The 17,399-nt window shown below is 38.4% G+C and overlaps 1 protein-coding gene across 1 annotated transcript; it reads left to right on the top strand.

The window, feature by feature from the left end:
- The first annotated feature begins 11,220 nt into the window (after positions 1–11,220).
- Positions 11,221–12,144, top strand: LOC308253557 (large ribosomal subunit protein eL6-like). The gene has a single exon (XM_080679142.1). The coding sequence runs from the start codon at positions 11,227–11,229 to the stop codon at positions 12,115–12,117; it is 891 nt and encodes a 296-aa protein (XP_080535268.1). The 5' UTR covers positions 11,221–11,226; the 3' UTR covers positions 12,118–12,144.
- Positions 12,145–17,399: the final 5,255 nt, after the last annotated feature.

Here is a 17,399-nt window from a genome sequence, read left to right as displayed (position 1 = left end):
TTCTTAACTTCTGCAAGAAAAATGTCAAGACACGAGTCCAGATGAAAGTACGCATAAGTTTATTAAAGCCTGGGACAGTGAGGCAAAGGAAGGGATCCTGGAGACAGGATCAGGGAGTAAGCCCTGGACAAGCTGCCACTTCCCACTGTTCCCCTGGGTACAAGTCTCATCTGGGAACTTGTTATAGAAGAGGCAAGGTGCATTCCTGAGGAAAGGAGGGTGCAGGTATGCTCAAAGAAGAGCAGGAGCTGGTGTCCTTTGTCCTGAGGGTTTTATCTGTTTTCTATAGGTGGGAATTTTAGTGTTGGTCCCAGGGAAGGATCTCAACAGAGTATTTATTAGATTTCCAGATGTGTTGTTTAGTTTGCTGATGTGTCAAAATGAGCATACAGGGAGGTCAGGGGTCATTCTCTGGTTAGTTTCACCTCTGTCTTTGATTAGTCTGGCTCTGTCTTTTGTTGTTGTTGTTATCTATCCCTGTGATTTAAACCATCTGCTCCTAGGTGTCTTTGTTTAGGGAGGATGGAGCCTTGTGATTTATCAGCTGGCTGTTAATTGCTCAGCCCTTCCAGCCATTTGTCCAGCCATTTGTCTCAGTTTCCTCATTCCACTTGCCAGGGGATTTTCCTATTTTCTTACTAACCTGCCTCACTTAGATGAAGATTGGTGAGAAGCAAGAACTAAATAGTTCATATTATATTTAAATAAATTTTTATCACCCTACTGAATTTTGGAAGCAATAAAAGATGTTTTATACATTGCAACACATTCTGGGTCTTGCTGAGCTATAGAGTCATTAAATTCAGGATCAGATAATGAGGTGAAAGGGTGTCCAGTAGGAAGCAGAGGAAATTCCACTGATTTTATATAAACCAAAGCACAATTTTATACTACTAAAACTTTAGGTAAATTACCTGGTCACTTTTAAACATTCCATCTTCCCACCTCTTTCACTACTGGCATTACCTGGAGGTTAGGGAGACTCAACAAGGAAAATCATTTAATAAATTGATCTATGAACACATAATTGCTGATCATTTTCTTTGCGTAAGATACTAAAACAGGCATTTTGACAGATAAACCATATAAGACACAATGGCTACTTAAAATAAGCTTAAAATCTAGTTAAAAATAAAGCATAGTAATTAAATAAAATGTAACATATTAGTGACAACTCAATACTGATAGCATACGGACTAATATTTAGTGTAACAGTATGTGTCATGTGCTTTCAAAGTGACTTTTTGTCCATTTTTCTGCTTTTTTTTACTCACGTCTATTGGACTGTTATGATATGAAATATTGTGGAAGAGATAGATGTCTTTCTTTTTCTAGAATAAATGGAGTCATAAAAAGACCTACATTTTACACTTGTATTTCCATGTGACATAACCTGAAGAGTAACAACATTATCAAATTTATAGATTTGAATCCCTAAAAGGCAACAAACTCAGAAAATTTAATTGCTCTGTACACAAAAAACAAAAAATTAAAACATTTGAGATTGTTTGACCATAAAAAAGGAGAGCTATCGTAGTATTTGTGTAAGATATCGCTATTCTGTAGTTAATGAGCTACTACATTTTTGAAGAGTCAAGGTTATGCAAAAACATGTCTTCTCTGGGTCTTCAGTTTGAAAGCCACAATCCATCAGATTTAATTGAACGTCCTTGTGTATTCAATGAGACAGTGTCCTCCTTCAGTTCCCGTGTATGGGCCTATGAAAAGAACTTCAGCAGCATGCTGCATATTTTGAACTCCTTCATGACCTTAATAGGTAGAAGCATTCCAGAAATAAGCTCTTATTTCTGGATGACTTGTGTATGTACTATAACATCACCAAACTATAAAATAAAGCTTAATGAATTACAGTGGGAAGGAATTAGGGAGAATTCGTGAAGCTAAAATCCTAGTTTCCTGAGACTTGCTTTTATGGTTGCTGTTCTGAGGTTTTCCATTAAGTCCACCAAGAAAGGAAGACACATGGTGGATCACAAAGTTATACAGACTGAATATGCCCATTAATATATAACTATATATTCAAAGGTAAAACAGGTGGTAAAGATAGACCATTTCCTTTTGTCAATGTGCTAAGATGTAAAATTCAGATATATAATGTGACAGTTTACCTACATATTTGATACTAGAGGCCTGATGCATGAATACGTGCACAGGTGGGGTCCGGCTGGCCCACCCTGATCGGTGCCCATCAGGCTGGGCTGGTGGGGGGGAAGGAAATGTGCAGTTGGCCGGCCAGCCCTGCCTCTAATCGGGGTGTTGGGGGGGTGGGGAGGAGAGGGCCGATTGAGGCCCGGATCAGTCTGGTTGGCTGCCACAGTGCATGTCATAGCCACCCATCATTCTGGCCGTTCTGGTTGTTCCACTGTTGGGGTCGCTGGGCTTTTATATATATAGATAGTTTACCTATACATATCCTGCATAAACGCATTTCTTTGAGAGGTATAAATGCTTTCTTTGTTAATGAAATTATTTCTTACAGTTGCTAAGCTTAATTTGAAGCACTTTACTTAAGGAATCAGATACTTAATATGTATTTATTTTCCTTTGAGGTTTGCCATTCCTTTTGTTTTCAAGTCTTTCTAGGAATAATTATAATATCAGGGGTATTTTAGAATGGGATCTTTTGTCAACACTATGTAATGATTATAACTTCATATTTGAAAATTTTAAAAAACTAAGTTACTTTAATATTAATATTTCAAATGCTGGATGTTTCCTACAGAGTTTGAGTGGACCACTTTCTGTACTCAGGAAAATCATAGTTTTAGTATATATAATAATAAAAGTGTAATATGCTAATTAGACTGGACGTCTTTCCAGACAACCTTCTGGATGAAGCCAGGGCTGTGAGGGAAGCCCGGGTCCTGGGTGCCAGAAGGAAACCAGTGCCGGCAGCCAGGGGAAGGAAGGCCTACTCTTGCATGGATTTCGTGCATCAGGCCTCTAGTATAGTATAAAAGAACAAAAAACACCTTAATTAAATGGAAATAACCACTGAATGATTGATCTAGTAGTTTTTATGCAATTAAAATTTCTACCCTATAAGAAAATCATAGAATTTTAAAGTTAGGCTAAGGTAATGGTTAACTTTTTAATTTTCTTATTTTAGAGATGAAGTACAGACAATATTATGTAAGTTATTTGGGGTCACAATTACTTCCAGTGAGAACATGCAGTAACAACTTAAGTCTCCTTACACATGTGGGGGATGTTTTCCTACCCTGACCAAGGTAGGACTCCTTTTGAATCCTCCTGACTATTGCCATCACAGTTGATACTGAATCCTGCATTTTTTTAAAAATATTTTTTATTGATTTCAGAGAGGAGGGGAGAAGGAGAAAGGGATCCTATCTAATGAAGAGGGAATATGCTAATTAACCAGCACTCTATCACAAAGATGGTTGCACCCACAGCTGAGGCCAAGTTCCCATAGGAGCCTTAACAAGCAATCAACAGGGACCTGAGGCTACGCCCTCCCCCGCCCCCATGGGGCTTGACAGGGGACCTCAAGGTGCACTTCCCGTCCTGGTGCTGGACTAGGGGTCCTCAGGCTGCTCCCCCGGCCCCAGCGCCAGGCCAGGGGACCTCAGGCCACGTCCCCCACCAGGTGGGGCTTGACAGGGGACTTCAGGCCATGCCCCCCACCCCAGCACTGAGCCAGGGGACCTGAGGCTGCGCCCCCCTGCCTGGCAGGGCTTGACAGGGGACCTCAAGGTACACCCCCAGTGCTGGGTCGAGGGAACTCAGGCCATGCCTCCCACCCAGGGGGACCTGAGTCTGCACCCCCCTGCTGATGGGGCTTGACAGGGGACCTGAGGCTGTTCCCCCCTCCTGGTGCCAGGCCGGGGGACCTGAAGCTGTGCTCCCCCAACCTGGCAGGGCTTGATGGGGGACCTCAGGCCATGCCCCCCCACCCAGCGGGGCTTGACAGGGGATCTCAGGCCATGTCCCACACCTGGCATGGCTTGATGGGGGACCTCAAGGCATGCCCCCCCCCACCCTGGTCTGGGCTGGGGGACCTCAGGCCACGCCCCCCATCCTGGTGCCGGGCCAGGGGACCTGAGGCTACGTTCCCTGCCCAGTGGGCCTTGACAAGGGTGGGACTAGCCAGGTCTGGATCTATCCCAATTGAGGCGGGGGTGGCCGGGTCTGGGTCTCACGCGATTTTGAGATGCATGTGGGTGGGCGGGGACTTGACTCTGGGTCCCATGGTGTGCCCCAGACTCTGACAGGAGGAAAGTTTTAATATACATTTAACTAATTTTCTTTCATCTCTGACACTTCTGTTATAGAGAAAGGGCAAATAGCAATATTAAATTATTTCCTCTAATTAATCCCCTTTTAATGTGCACAAATTTCGTGCATGGGGCCACTAGTAGAAACATAAATGATGAGAGAGAATCATTGATTGGCTGCCTCCTGTATGCCCCACACTGGGGATAGAGCCCACAACCTGGACATGTGCCCCTGACCAAGAATCAAACTGTGACCCTCGTTCATAGATTGATGCTCAACCACTGAGCCATTCCTACCAGGCAAAATCTGCAAATTGTATGTCACAGATTTCATTTTATTTCCTCTTGCAAACAAACTTTGCATATGCTTTTTATTTCCAGTGAGTAGATTATCTCTTTTCAGATCTACCTTTTTGGTGGTTTCAAAAGGACTTAAAAAGTAGTAAATACAATACAGATGCTCTTATCTTTCCCAATATTACTCTGATTATTCAATTTAAAAGGAAAAGTTGCATTCAAAATGACACATACTCTAAATATTTTATTTAAGCTTGAAACCTAGATATGCATTCATTCATCAATCTTTTAATATTAATCCTTTAAATTTTTTTTAAAGTATGAATCCGATTAGAGTTCCTAACTTTCTTATATAAACTATACCAGTGGTTGGCAAACTCATTAGTCAACAGAGCCAAATATCAACAGTACAACGATTGAAATTTCTTTTGAGAGCCAAATTTTTTAAACTTAAACTTCTTCTAACGCTACTTCTTCAAAATAGACTCTCCCAGGCCATGGTATTTTGTGGAAGAGCCACACTCAAGGGGCCAAAGAGCCGCATGTGGCTCTCAAGCCCCAGTTTGCCGACCACGGAACTATACTATTCATGATTTTGTTTGGGTTTCTCTAAAATGGAATGAAATATTTGTAAAGTCAACTGAAGACAGAATCCTTTTAGAGCTTTACAATTTTACTTCTGATATTCACAGTTTCCTTGCCTTTCCCTATTTCACTGTGTTTTTTTTCTAACACTTTTCTCTTAATTTACTTTGTTTTTATACTCATGATTTAATTAAATTACATGATTGCATAATAAGTGTATCCTACAGCCATAAACATATTTGGGATGATTCCAGGTAAGTAAGCATACAAGTAAAGTGGTGGAGCAGAAAAATACATCTATATTAGGGACTACCTCCAACCTAATGGGTACCATAGATATCATTCATGACAGAGGGCAAGAGAGATTTAGTATTCTGGTAAATTGTTTTGAGGGACATTGGTTATAAGAGTGTTTTTGAATTTAACATTCCTATCTGAGGTAAACTGGAAAAATAGCAAAATAGCATCTTTATTAGGAGAGAACAGAATAAAAGCTTCAGGGTTAAATTCCCCCAGGCTTCACTGCTTTTTATAAAAATATATTTTTATTGATTTCAGAGAGAAAGGGAGAGGGAGAGAGAGATGGAAACTCAATGATGGGAGATAATCATTGATTGGCTGCCTCCTGCATGCCCCCCGCTGGAGATAGAACCATAACCCTGGCATGTATCCTGACTGGGAATTGAATCTGGTTCATAGATCTATGCTCAACTACTGACCCCCACCAGCTGGGTATATTTTGCTACCTGCATCTACCGTATGGAACATCTTAAGTAAATCACCAACCTCTAGAGAAGTCGTTGCATCATCACCTGTTTTGAAGTTTGGCTGAAAGCTGTGAAATCTCTTATCCTCTCAAACACCCACAACCATGCCCTTGCAGACCTGCTAGGAAATGGAACTGAAGTGATGCCTGAAATTCAAGTGTTAACTTTGGACAGTTTATTTAATCTTTCTTTCATCTGTAAAATGGGCAAAATAATAGTATCTACTTAAAAGTTTGCTATTATGATTAAGCCAAAAAGTTATAAAAAGTATTATGCCGTTTTCAAGGAATTGTATCTTATGAGTTAACCTTTGTAATTAAAATAATGCTGATCAATGAAAACATATCTGTTCTGAAAAAGGTTAGACTAAGAATTGATAAGGAGGGTAAGATGTTTATTTTTTTGCAAAATTTATATATAATATCTTACAAAAGGTTGAATTAAATTCAGATTATGGAAATAATCTAAAGATGAAATTCTCATTGCTCTCTATAGTAAATTCTTAATAAAGAGATTATTATTTGATTTACATAAAAAATTTATGCTAAGCAATGGTCTTTGACATGGCAATGTGCCTGTCATTTTTGACATCCAGTTTATTTTTTACTTTTTTATTCCAGGGTAACAACTGACTAACAAGGGTACCCTGACTCAAACTAGTTATCATCGGAACTAAAGTTTCCCTTGCCAGAGGAGGTTGGGCAAGAAACATGAAAATTCCACCTACCTCTTCTAGTTTATTTCAATTTGGTTATTTTATTTCATCTCAGTCCATGGCATTGTTTTTGGCAAGCACTGGTGCAATCTGTTTAAGACTGGAGAATGACGATGTCCCTAAGCCTCTATTTTATGATTTAAAATCTAAACACCCAACATATCTGGACTTTGGTGCGCTGCCCACATGGAACAATGAAACATTTATAGAATTGGGCATTTCTGCCCTGAGCTTTCTTGGTGACATCATAGTACCTCTTCAGTCCAACTCGTGATTACTGTAAGGGCAACGCCGCATGAGGCCTTTTATAGAAAGATGCTTAGTTTCCTGTCTGGCTGTGCAAAACCTGGCTCTAAGGAAGTTCAAAAAATACTTCACTTTTTCCTGCTCCAGTGTGCAACAAGAAGCAGCCCCTCTTCTCTTTTCCAATTCTGCTTTGTTGTCTAGCAGTTCCAACACTAGACCAGGGTCACACACCTGGGCATCATCCCTGACTCTCCTTGGGGTAGCTTTTAACAAATACTGAAACTCTTATACTTTAGTTTCCCTTCTGGGAATTGATAGCTGGGCTACATGATTTCTCAGGTCTGTTTGACAACAAGTAAAATTATCCCCCCTACATTTAAAATCTAACTTATTAAAATCAGCCAAATTATATTGCTCTTTGAACACAGTGAATTGGAAAGTAACTGCCTGTGCAGTTTTTAAGAAAGAAAATATATCTCCTCATACACTAAGTCAGCTGAGCTTGTTCTACTTTGGTTTATTTTATTATCTTGGCCTTTGACTTAAGTCCAAATGGAGAGTCAGCTTAGCATAGAATGCATCCTCGGTATGCGGACTTGCTTTTAACTTGGCAGGGGACTGATCATGAATGGGAGGGTTATTTTCCATTCACAGTATGTATGAGCTATAGGAGAACATTTGAGAATGTGCTCTGTATTCTCTGATGACATTACAGTGACACAGATCATGCAGGCATCATCACTGGACAACTCAGACGTAACTATCATTATGATATCCAATGTGAGGCATTGGGTGTTTTCTTTATCTCTTGATTTCTAGTTTCTGCAGGCAGATTGCACATGTTTAAGAGATGAATGACGTTTATAACTAGAATATGGTGAAGGAAAGCCTAAAATTTGTGGGAATTTTCTAATTGATGTTCAATTTTACTTGTATTTTCCAGATTTTAGTCCCTTGATTCCCAAGAACCTCCAGATTTAGGTAAATTATTACTTGGAATGAACTCCCTCTCCTGAGAGCTAATATTCATGGTCTGCTAACAGAACTATAAAGTAATATGTGCTTTTGGAGGAAGAGACACATCAATGGGTTTATGGTGTAATAAGATTTGCTCCTTTCACAGTTCAGAGCATTCCTGGTTCATCGGTTATAGGCTCAGTAATGGAAACTGACTTTCATTTTCCCTCCTTCCAGTTCAGCATGAAAGATTCCTAGACAGTTCTTTAAACATGGGTCATAAGCATGTAATGAAGTCATGGAATCACAGATTAGCATTGGTCTTGGGAAATAAGCATATTCTTGGGGAGAGAATACTTGCTTCTGGAAACCAGAAGATCTTTTAAAATACAAATCAGATGACATCAGTATTCTGGTTAAATCCCTTTAATGGTTTCTCATCCCAAACTACATAAAATGGACTTAACTAACCAAGGCCAACAACTACTGTACTTCTCTGAATTTACCTAACTCTGTGAGTCTCTTTCCTCCCCCCCCTCCCCCCCCCCCCCCCCCCCCCCCCCGCCTACCCTGGCCCTATTCTGCTACTTGTCAGTAAGCTTTAAGCACTCAGTCAGTTCTTCAGTCTTTCTTTGGGCCTGGAAACACACTAGTTTTTCCTACCTTAGGGCCAACTACTAATAGTTCCTTCAGCCTAAAACACTTTTGCCCACAATTTCAGCATGGCAGGCCTCTCCTGATCATTCAGATCTTAGCTTAAATACCTCTTAATGAAGATGATTACATCATCTCGGTTTATTTTCCATATAGCAGATAGTACTTCCTATTATTGTTGTGTTTTGTTTTCAATTTTTCACATTAGAATGAAATTGTATAGCAATAAATATATTAAATGAAAAAATTAATTAATACATTAAATTTAACCCTCTAAGGTATTTTTGGTCGATTTTTTGAAATAAAAATATTTTTGTGAATGTCTTAGTTTTCTAAGATATCCTCTGATAGCTGTATGGTTTTAGTATAATGAAAACACTCTCTGCCTAGAATGAGTTAGATATTGATTATAGTGAGTAAGAATGAGAAGGAGATTTTATAAGCATGGAGATAATTGGATATGTTTGAAGTAATCTTAGCCAGGAATTATTGTTATTGGTAGTTAGAAGTAGCATGATTTGTGATATAATTGTGAATAGAACTGTTAGTAATTGCTGCTGGATTAGATGCGATGGAACGAGAGGAATCAGAGATGACTTCCAAGTTTTTGATTTAAGTAAATTCATGAATGATCTGAACATTTGTCCGGGAGTCTTTAGGAATTAGTATAGAGATCAAGATTCCTAAGCCTGTTAAATTTGAGGTTATAAATAAAAATATAATTTGGGGAATAACCAAGTTATTCAAGGATAAGGATATCTCCTCAGCAAAGAGTAGAGATAGAAAAGAGACACTGAAGATACCCTAGGTCACTCCAAGATTTGGAGATCAGGGGTAGGAGATGGATAAAAATTTCAAATTGCATTATTTTAGATTTAGTCATATTTTAGCCTGAACTGAAGCACTTTTTTTTTTTTTTAGCATCTTGGGACAATAACATAGAAAATCAAGAAGACATGCTACCATTTATCAACACAGGTAGCTTCCCATTCCTTCTAAAATATACTGAAGCCCTGGCCAGGTAGCTCAATTGGTGAGAGCAGCCGAAACCGGTTTGGCTCAGTGGATAGAGCGTCGGCCTGCGGACTGAAAGGTCCCGGGTTCGATTCCGGTCAAGGGCATGTACCTTGGTTGCAGGCACATCCCCAGTGGGAGGTGTGCAGGAGGCAGCTGATCGATGTTTCTCTCTCATCGATGTTTCTAGCTCTCTATCCCTCTCCCTTCCTCTCTGTGAAATACCATATGATTAAAAAAAAAAAAAAAAAAAAAAAAAAAAAACAATTGGTGAGAGCATCATTCCCATATGCCAACATTATGTGTTAGATCTCCGGTCGAACTAGAAGCAACCAATGAATGCATACAGAAGTGCAACAACAAATCCACATCTCTCTCTCTCTCTCTCTCTCTCTTTCTCTCTTTCTTTGCCTTCATCTTCCTCTTCCTCCTCCTCCCCTTCCTCCTCTTCCTCCTCCTCCTGCTCTTCCTCCTCTCTCTTTCTTCCTCTCCCTCCCCACCCCTTACATCCTCTGTCAAATAAATATATAATAAAACAATTAAATATACTGAATACTGTATTGTTAGTATAATGAGGCTGCTGTGGCTGCACTCACCATTTCTATATTTTTAGCTTGTACCCAAGACTGTTTGGCTCCCTTCAAACCTTCAATTTGTGATATTTGATATATTACCTGCTTAGTTTCTATATAGTGTACCAAGACAACAGGAATTTTCTTCTCCTGAAATGATGGCCAATATCCAAAGCTGATGACAAATTCCTTAACACAGCACATGTACTAGTATTTCCATGAAGGGCTTTCTAGGAGGCATCAGTACAGAACTAATACCCACATTCAACATAAGAAGAGGACTGAGGGGAAAATCAGGATGTCCAGTTTTTTTTGTGTGTGTGTGGAATGCAGCATTCTAGAAGAAAGCTACTCCCTCTCCTGCCTGAATCCAAGGTAGAAATGGAGTGGGCAGCAAGAGAATCACTTCCAAAGGATGGGGCGCCTGAAATGAGAAGACTGACAGTTTTTTCCCCAGTTGGAATTTTCCTTAATTAATGGAACATTCTGATTTGCAATTATCCATAGAGAATTGGAAAGAAATAAGCATGCCAATGGCCCTACCTTTCCTAAGGCAAGGATTATGAGTTTCCTGTGGAACAATTGGGTACTAGAGCAGTCCTGCTTGACAGGACATTGGTTGGCTTTCTATTGGGGTGACAAATGGGTGCTTCAAAGGATACTTTGAATTCCTGTCTTCTGATTAAGCCCAGTTCCTTTTTTAAACCTTGGCTTCCATTAATCTCATCTACCATTTATACCTATAAAAGATAGTCTATCCCAAAGTTCTTTATTTTTAGTGCCCCAGTGTTTAGCATTCTGCTTTTGCAACCACAGATCTAATTACACCTATGACATTAGCTGGCCATTTGTAGTTAGGGAACTGGGTGTTCTACTCAATAAGTGAGAAACATCTCTGGACACTGGATTCCAAGTTTCACCAGGAGAAGAAAGATAGCATGTAGGGGAGAGGGTCCATGATGACTGTTTCCTGCTTGGTTATAACATCTCAAGTAAATCCAGACATCGGTAGCATCAACTTTTTTTGCAGGAATATCCCCATTCACTAGGAGTACATTGATATATAGTCTTAGCAGATAGCTAAAAGCATATTATTAGGAAACAATCACTAACATGAAGAAAAATTAAAAGTGTCCAAAATAGTCTCTTTCCCATCTTGCAAGATGGCGGGTGAAAAGAAAACTGAGAAGCCGGATACTAAAGAGAAGAAGCCTGATACTAAGGAGAAGAAGCCAGATACTAAGGAGAAGAAACCTGAAGCCAAGAAGAAGGCTGATGCCGGCGGCAAGGTTAAGGCGCCTAAGAAGGGGAAGCCCCACTGCAGCCGAAACCCCGTCCTCGTCAGAGGAATTGGCAGATATTCCCGGTTGGCTATGTATTCGAGAAAGGCCATGTACAAGAGGAAGTATTCGGCCCCTAAGTCCAGGATTGAAAAGAAAATGGAGAAAGTTCTTGCTACTGTCACAAAACCAGTTGGTGGCGACAAGAATGGTGGTACCCGAGTGGTTAAACTCCGCAAAATGCCTAGATATTATCCTACTGAAGATGTGCCTCGAAAGCTGTTGAGCCACGGCAAGAAACCCTTCAGTCAGCATGTGAGGAGATTGCGGGCTAGCATCACTCCTGGGACCATTCTGATCATCCTCACTGGGCGCCACAGAGGCAAGAGGGTGGTTTTCCTGAAGCAGCTGAGCAGTGGCTTGCTACTTGTGACTGGACCTCTGTCCCTCAATCGAGTTCCTCTTCGTAGAACACACCAGAAATTTGTCATCGCCACCTCCACCAAAATTGATATCAGTGGTGTGAAAATCCCCAAACATCTCACGGATGCTTACTTCAAGAAGAAGAAGCTGCGCAAGCCCAGACACCAGGAGGGTGAGATCTTCGACACAGAGAAAGAGAAATACGAGATTACAGAACAGCGCAAGGTTGACCAGAAAGCTGTGGACTCTCAAATTCTGCCAAAAATCAAAGCTGTTCCTCAGCTCCAGGGCTACCTCCGCTCTCTGTTCGCTCTCACCAATGGGCTTTATCCTCACAAACTGGTGTTCTGAATTTCTTATAAGAACCCGATTAAATAACTGAAAAAAAAAAAAGTGTCCAAAATAAAAACCGAATGCTTTAGAAAAGTGATTTCTAAATTCTTGTATTTTACTTCAAGTTACCAAATTTTATTTTTTCAAGAAAAAAGTTAAAAAATACTAAGCAGTATTAATACTCTTTCTTAGTGGACACACACATGCAAACGCACACCAGTGCACACTCTCTTTTTTTCTCTCTCAACACATTATCTTACTTTTCCTAATTTCATGCAAATCAATGTACCTGTCTCTACAACCCTGCGATCCTGCACCACCTGCAAGAATGAGTTTGAGCACATCTAATTTCACAGAATGTTCTAGCTTTCCTTATGATAAAAAAACAAAACAACTGGCAATTTGAAAAGCTCTTAAAACCTACTAGTTCATATGGCCCTAGTTGGTTTGGCTTAGCAGATAGAGCGTCTACCTGCGGACTGAAGGGTCCCAGGTTTGATTCCAGTCAAGGGCACGTGCCTGGGTTGCAGGCTCAATCCCCAGTAGGAGGTGTGCAGAAGACAGCTGATCAATGATTCTCTCTCATCATTGATATTTCTATTTCCCTCTCCCTTCCTTTTTGAAATCAATAAAAAAAATTTTTTTAACCTATATATGAAGGTTTTCAGAGTAGGAATCTGGCTAAATTTTTGGTGGAGGAGCATACTGGGATAACTAGAGAACTTGCGTAGAGACTTTATTTGCACAGCAAGCTCTTTGTTCTTCCAGAAGATTTGTATATTCGGGGATTGGAGGAGGTAGTGGTATGCTAAACTCTCATAAGGTCTTGCTTTGGGCTGCCTGGTTTTAAATCAAACTAATAACTCTCTACATCTTAAATTTGATGTCCCTCTGGAATCTATTTTGCTTACATCTAGAAATATATATGACCACACCATTTTAATATAAATTTTCAGAGTAATACTTTGCGGTGGGCCCAAATCACTGAGGAAAAGAACACTGAATTCCACATTAAGTATTTGACCTTCATAAAAAAATTTTATTTCAAAATAATTTATTTCTGGTTTAGAAATTATTACATTTTTCATTGTATGTGCTTACTTTTAGTTCCAAAAATATTGGTTTGGAGATGTTTGAGTAAAGGTTGAAATAATTTCTTATGAGCTCAATATGAATCTTTTTTTAATGCTTTTTTAAATACAAAAGCAGCAGATAGATTTTTTTTTAAAGATCAAAAGTAAATTTCTTTTGTGGTAAGATTAAATAAAAGGTTTACCTCATAAATATTATACAGCTATCTTCAAAGCATCTGAAAAAAACTAGGTAAAATGGCTTTTCGACCTTTAATTTAGTATTATCTCTGTTATTTCATAAAAAAATAAAGGATCCTTTTCTGTAAAGAATAGACAATGCTTTATTTAAGCCCATGAATTTTATGTCAATTGTTCTACTTGGCCTAAGTCTCAAATGCCATTTTATAAAATGTTAAGTTCAGTATGTAGAGGTAGAAACTGGGAAGAAAAGTTAACTTCTTCTCAGTATAGGATTATGGTCTTAGTTAGAGCTTATGTGTATTGATTAATTAGAGAAGTAGAATGGAGTGAGATGGGAGTTAGGCCAAAGCTTTTCTAATTAAGCCTTTTGCCTGATAAAATTGTTCACCATAATTTTTTAGATTTCTGGAGGTAAATTTTAAATCATGAGATGGATTTCTTCATCACAAGCTTAAAGATATGTACTAGGGCAATTTTTCCTACCAGTGAATTATAAATTTCTTTTGATGGAAGAAGACTTGACTTGGGGTGGTGAGCACACAAGGCAATATATATATTATGTATAACAGAATTATACACCTGAAATCTATATAATTTTATTAACCAATGTCACCCCAATAAATTCAATAAAAATAAAATAAAATTTCTTTTTGAATCAGATTAATATTTCTATAGAATCTTAACCACCTTTTTTCATTATTTAACTAGTTCCCATCAAGCCGAACTTGGATTCTTGTCTTTCTTCTCTGAATGGTTCTTGGCTCAATGTACATCCATTTTTCAACTTGTACTTTTTTTTTAAATTGTATGTAATAGTTAAAAAATAATCCCATTATATTTGAGAACACATGTGTTTTGCTATCCACTGTGGCAACTTTGTTATGCAAATACTGAAACATTTATTTCTAGGGATTTCTTTTAGCAAATTAATTGATTGAACCTTGACTCTATCTTTTTCTGCCCACTTTTCACTATATGTTTTCATTTTCTTCTTTAAACAGACTGATCATTTCATCTCTCTGGCTTGACAGGGAGCTTATGACACTTTGCCACAGCCTGGGAGGATATTTAATTTATCATTCAGAAAGTCAATATACTCTGATTCTTTCAGGCATTTATTTTGAAATTATTAATACCTCCAATGTGTTCTTTTCACATTGGAACATCTAAAATTATCTGTTCAAATCCTTTTCATAAGTAAAGGATATGTATATTAAGGATATTTTGAGGCTTTAGTAAATCATGCTACTTACTGAAAGCTGAGAGATATGTAGTTTTCTGATGGTAACTAATTAAGCCAGTTGTAGACTTCTATTGCTTCCTTAGGAATTAAGGATTACCTCTGGTTTTACTTATAGCATCAAACAATAAAATATTTGAGGAACATGTGTCTGGTTCTGCAGAGTGCACGAAAGCATTTAAGGAATGTATCTTTGCTTTCAATGAGGCTATGCTGCAAAGGCATAATATTGTGCAATAGCATGTCATAGAGATAAGATTCCAGGACTCAGAGTTCGGGTATGCTGGTAAATGTTTAACAATTGGTTCTTGATGGTAGTGTTTGCTGATTACTGTTGGTTTCAGTATTCCTACCGTGGGTAATTTCAAGCTGCTGATGGTTTAATAACTGGTTGCCCAAATTCCTAAAAATTTAATAATTGGCTCCCTTGAACAGGCAGGGACATGCTCAAATACACCACTGATTCATTGTCTTCAGATACACAGTATGCTCTATGTAGCTGCTGTATAATCTGTGAACTCGTCAGTGTTTTCTGTACATAAAGATTAAAGCTTTTATCAGTTCTAGATGTAGCATACCATTATCTCTGCCTTGCCCTTTTCTCATTTTCTTTCTTCTTTCTGCAATTCCAGTCAGATTCCCATGAGCCCTTTTCACTCTCCCTTTCATGTTTTCTCAGTTCCTTTTTCCTATCTATTATACTCATACTACTTACCACTATCATATATTTTATTTATTATTTTTGGTGTTGTCTCTATAATGTAAGCTATATAAGGGTAGGGTTTTTTATCTGAATTTCCACTGCATCTGAACAGTGTCTGGCAGCGAGAGGATGTTCAACAAATATATTCAAAATAAATTAATAAATGAGATAGTGAGTTGCAATAGGCTAGATATAAAATCAACATGGGTAAATACAGATCTCTAGTCTCTATAAATATGCACTGATTTTTTTTCCCTTTGGTATTTCCACTTCCTCAAAAATGCACATAAACTCTGAAAGACAACCTATTTTCCAAAGTTCACTGCTTCCCCAAAAGCGACCACATTTATTTGTCATGATTTACTTTGATTGCACAAACTTAAGATCTTTCTATTATGTCTAGATGCTTTTAACTCACTTCTTCTAATGCTCTGTATATAGAAAACTTACTTAAATATCCATTATAGTGCTCCCAACCTTTCTCTTGACAGGTTCATTTTTTGTTTTTCACTGTCCTGTGGAGTGGTTTGTTTGTTTTTTTCAAACATTACTGAATTACTGCTTCATAATATGAGTACATAATTTCTTTATTAACTTAGACTACAGATCCTTTAGACCTGCTGAGGTACACATGTTCACATGGTAAAAGCATGTACTTTTTAATGTTCTTTTTGTCATAGCTTTTTCCCTCAAGGAGTGTATCTTTGCTTTCAGTGATCCCCCAAGGTCCCAATTTGGAAACAGCTAATCTTCCAAAATTAGTGGGTGCCTTTTTGTTAGCTCATATTTTCCAGTATCTGTAAATAGTTTTGAGTTGTGAATTTAGAATTAATTTAGCTTTCTTCACGTACTTATTATTAATAAGGCAGATTAAGGAAGTAGAAAGAGAGAAGGAGGTATCAACTAAAAGGTATGTGCATAGCAGATGGTTTAATGGTTAGGAGCATAGGTTCTAGGTTCTGTGTCACCTAACCTCTCCATGCCTTAGTTTCCTCTTATGGATAATAAAGACAATAATTAATCATAGGTTTGGTGTGAGGAATACTTAGAAGTGTTCAATGAGTGTTTATTATTTTTATATTTATTATTTATATAAATTATGTTTACTCTTATAGTTATTACTATTGTATTTGTACATTGTCTTGTAAATGTTTATGTCTTTTAAACATTAACACTATGATGGTTAATTTTAAATGCCAGCTTGGCTAGGCTATGATGCCTAATAATCAGTTGGCATTAAATAAAATAGACTATTTATAAGTTGAAGGCCTTAGGAGCAAAAAATAATGTTTCCCAGAGAAGAAAGAATTCTTCTTCAAGAATTTAACATAGAAATCCTATGTAAGTTTCCAGCCTTTTATCCCACTCTACAGATTTTGGAATCAAGATTGCAATTTTAACTCTTGCCCAAGTCTCCAGCCCACTGGCCTGCCTTACAGATTTTGGATTTGCCAGTCCACAGTCCCTTGAACCAGTTCCTTAAAATCAATAAATCTCTCTCTCTCTCTCTCTCTCTCTCTCTCTCTCTCTCTCTCTCATTCTAATTCTCTTCCTCTCTCCCTCCTTAGTATATTCTATTAGTTCTATTTTTCTGGAGAACTCTGCTTGATACAGATTTTGTACCAGGAAGTGGGTGCTGCTGTTACAAATAACAAAATTTGGAAGTGACTTTGGAAATGAGTAATGGGTAGAGGCTGAAAGAATATTGAGCCACAGATAGGAAAAGCCTAGGTTATTTTTATGCATTGTAAATGGGGAGTAAGTCCTCCTTGTGGGGTCTTTAAAGATTATTCCAACATGACTACAGAAATTACACTAGGAGAAGCATATGAAATGAAAAGATTTATTGTCATACTCATATGCCCTAGAAGAGAGAGGGATGGCACACCATGAAGGGGGGGGGGGGGGAGTATATGGGAAGAGTGCCAAGAGAGTGAATGCAATCAAGCAGGTGGGGAGTCCAGAGAGAGTGTGAGGATCCATGAGCAAGTGTATTTATTGGGGATCTGGGTGGAGTACACAGGCATTTTGCTTATCTGTAAATTAGGAATAATAATTCCTAGTTTGCAGTGTTGTTGAAATC

The sequence above is a fragment of the Plecotus auritus genome, assembly GCF_963455305.1.
Source record: "Plecotus auritus genome assembly, chromosome: 7".
In the NCBI taxonomy this organism is placed as follows: domain Eukaryota; kingdom Metazoa; phylum Chordata; class Mammalia; order Chiroptera; family Vespertilionidae; genus Plecotus; species Plecotus auritus.
This window is presented reverse-complemented; position numbering and strand designations above follow the sequence as displayed.

Coding starts and splice junctions, on each gene's coding strand:
- LOC308253557 (XM_080679142.1), top strand. CDS start 11,227: ATGGCGGGTGAAAAGAAAACTGAGAAGCCGGATACTAAAGAGAAGAAG.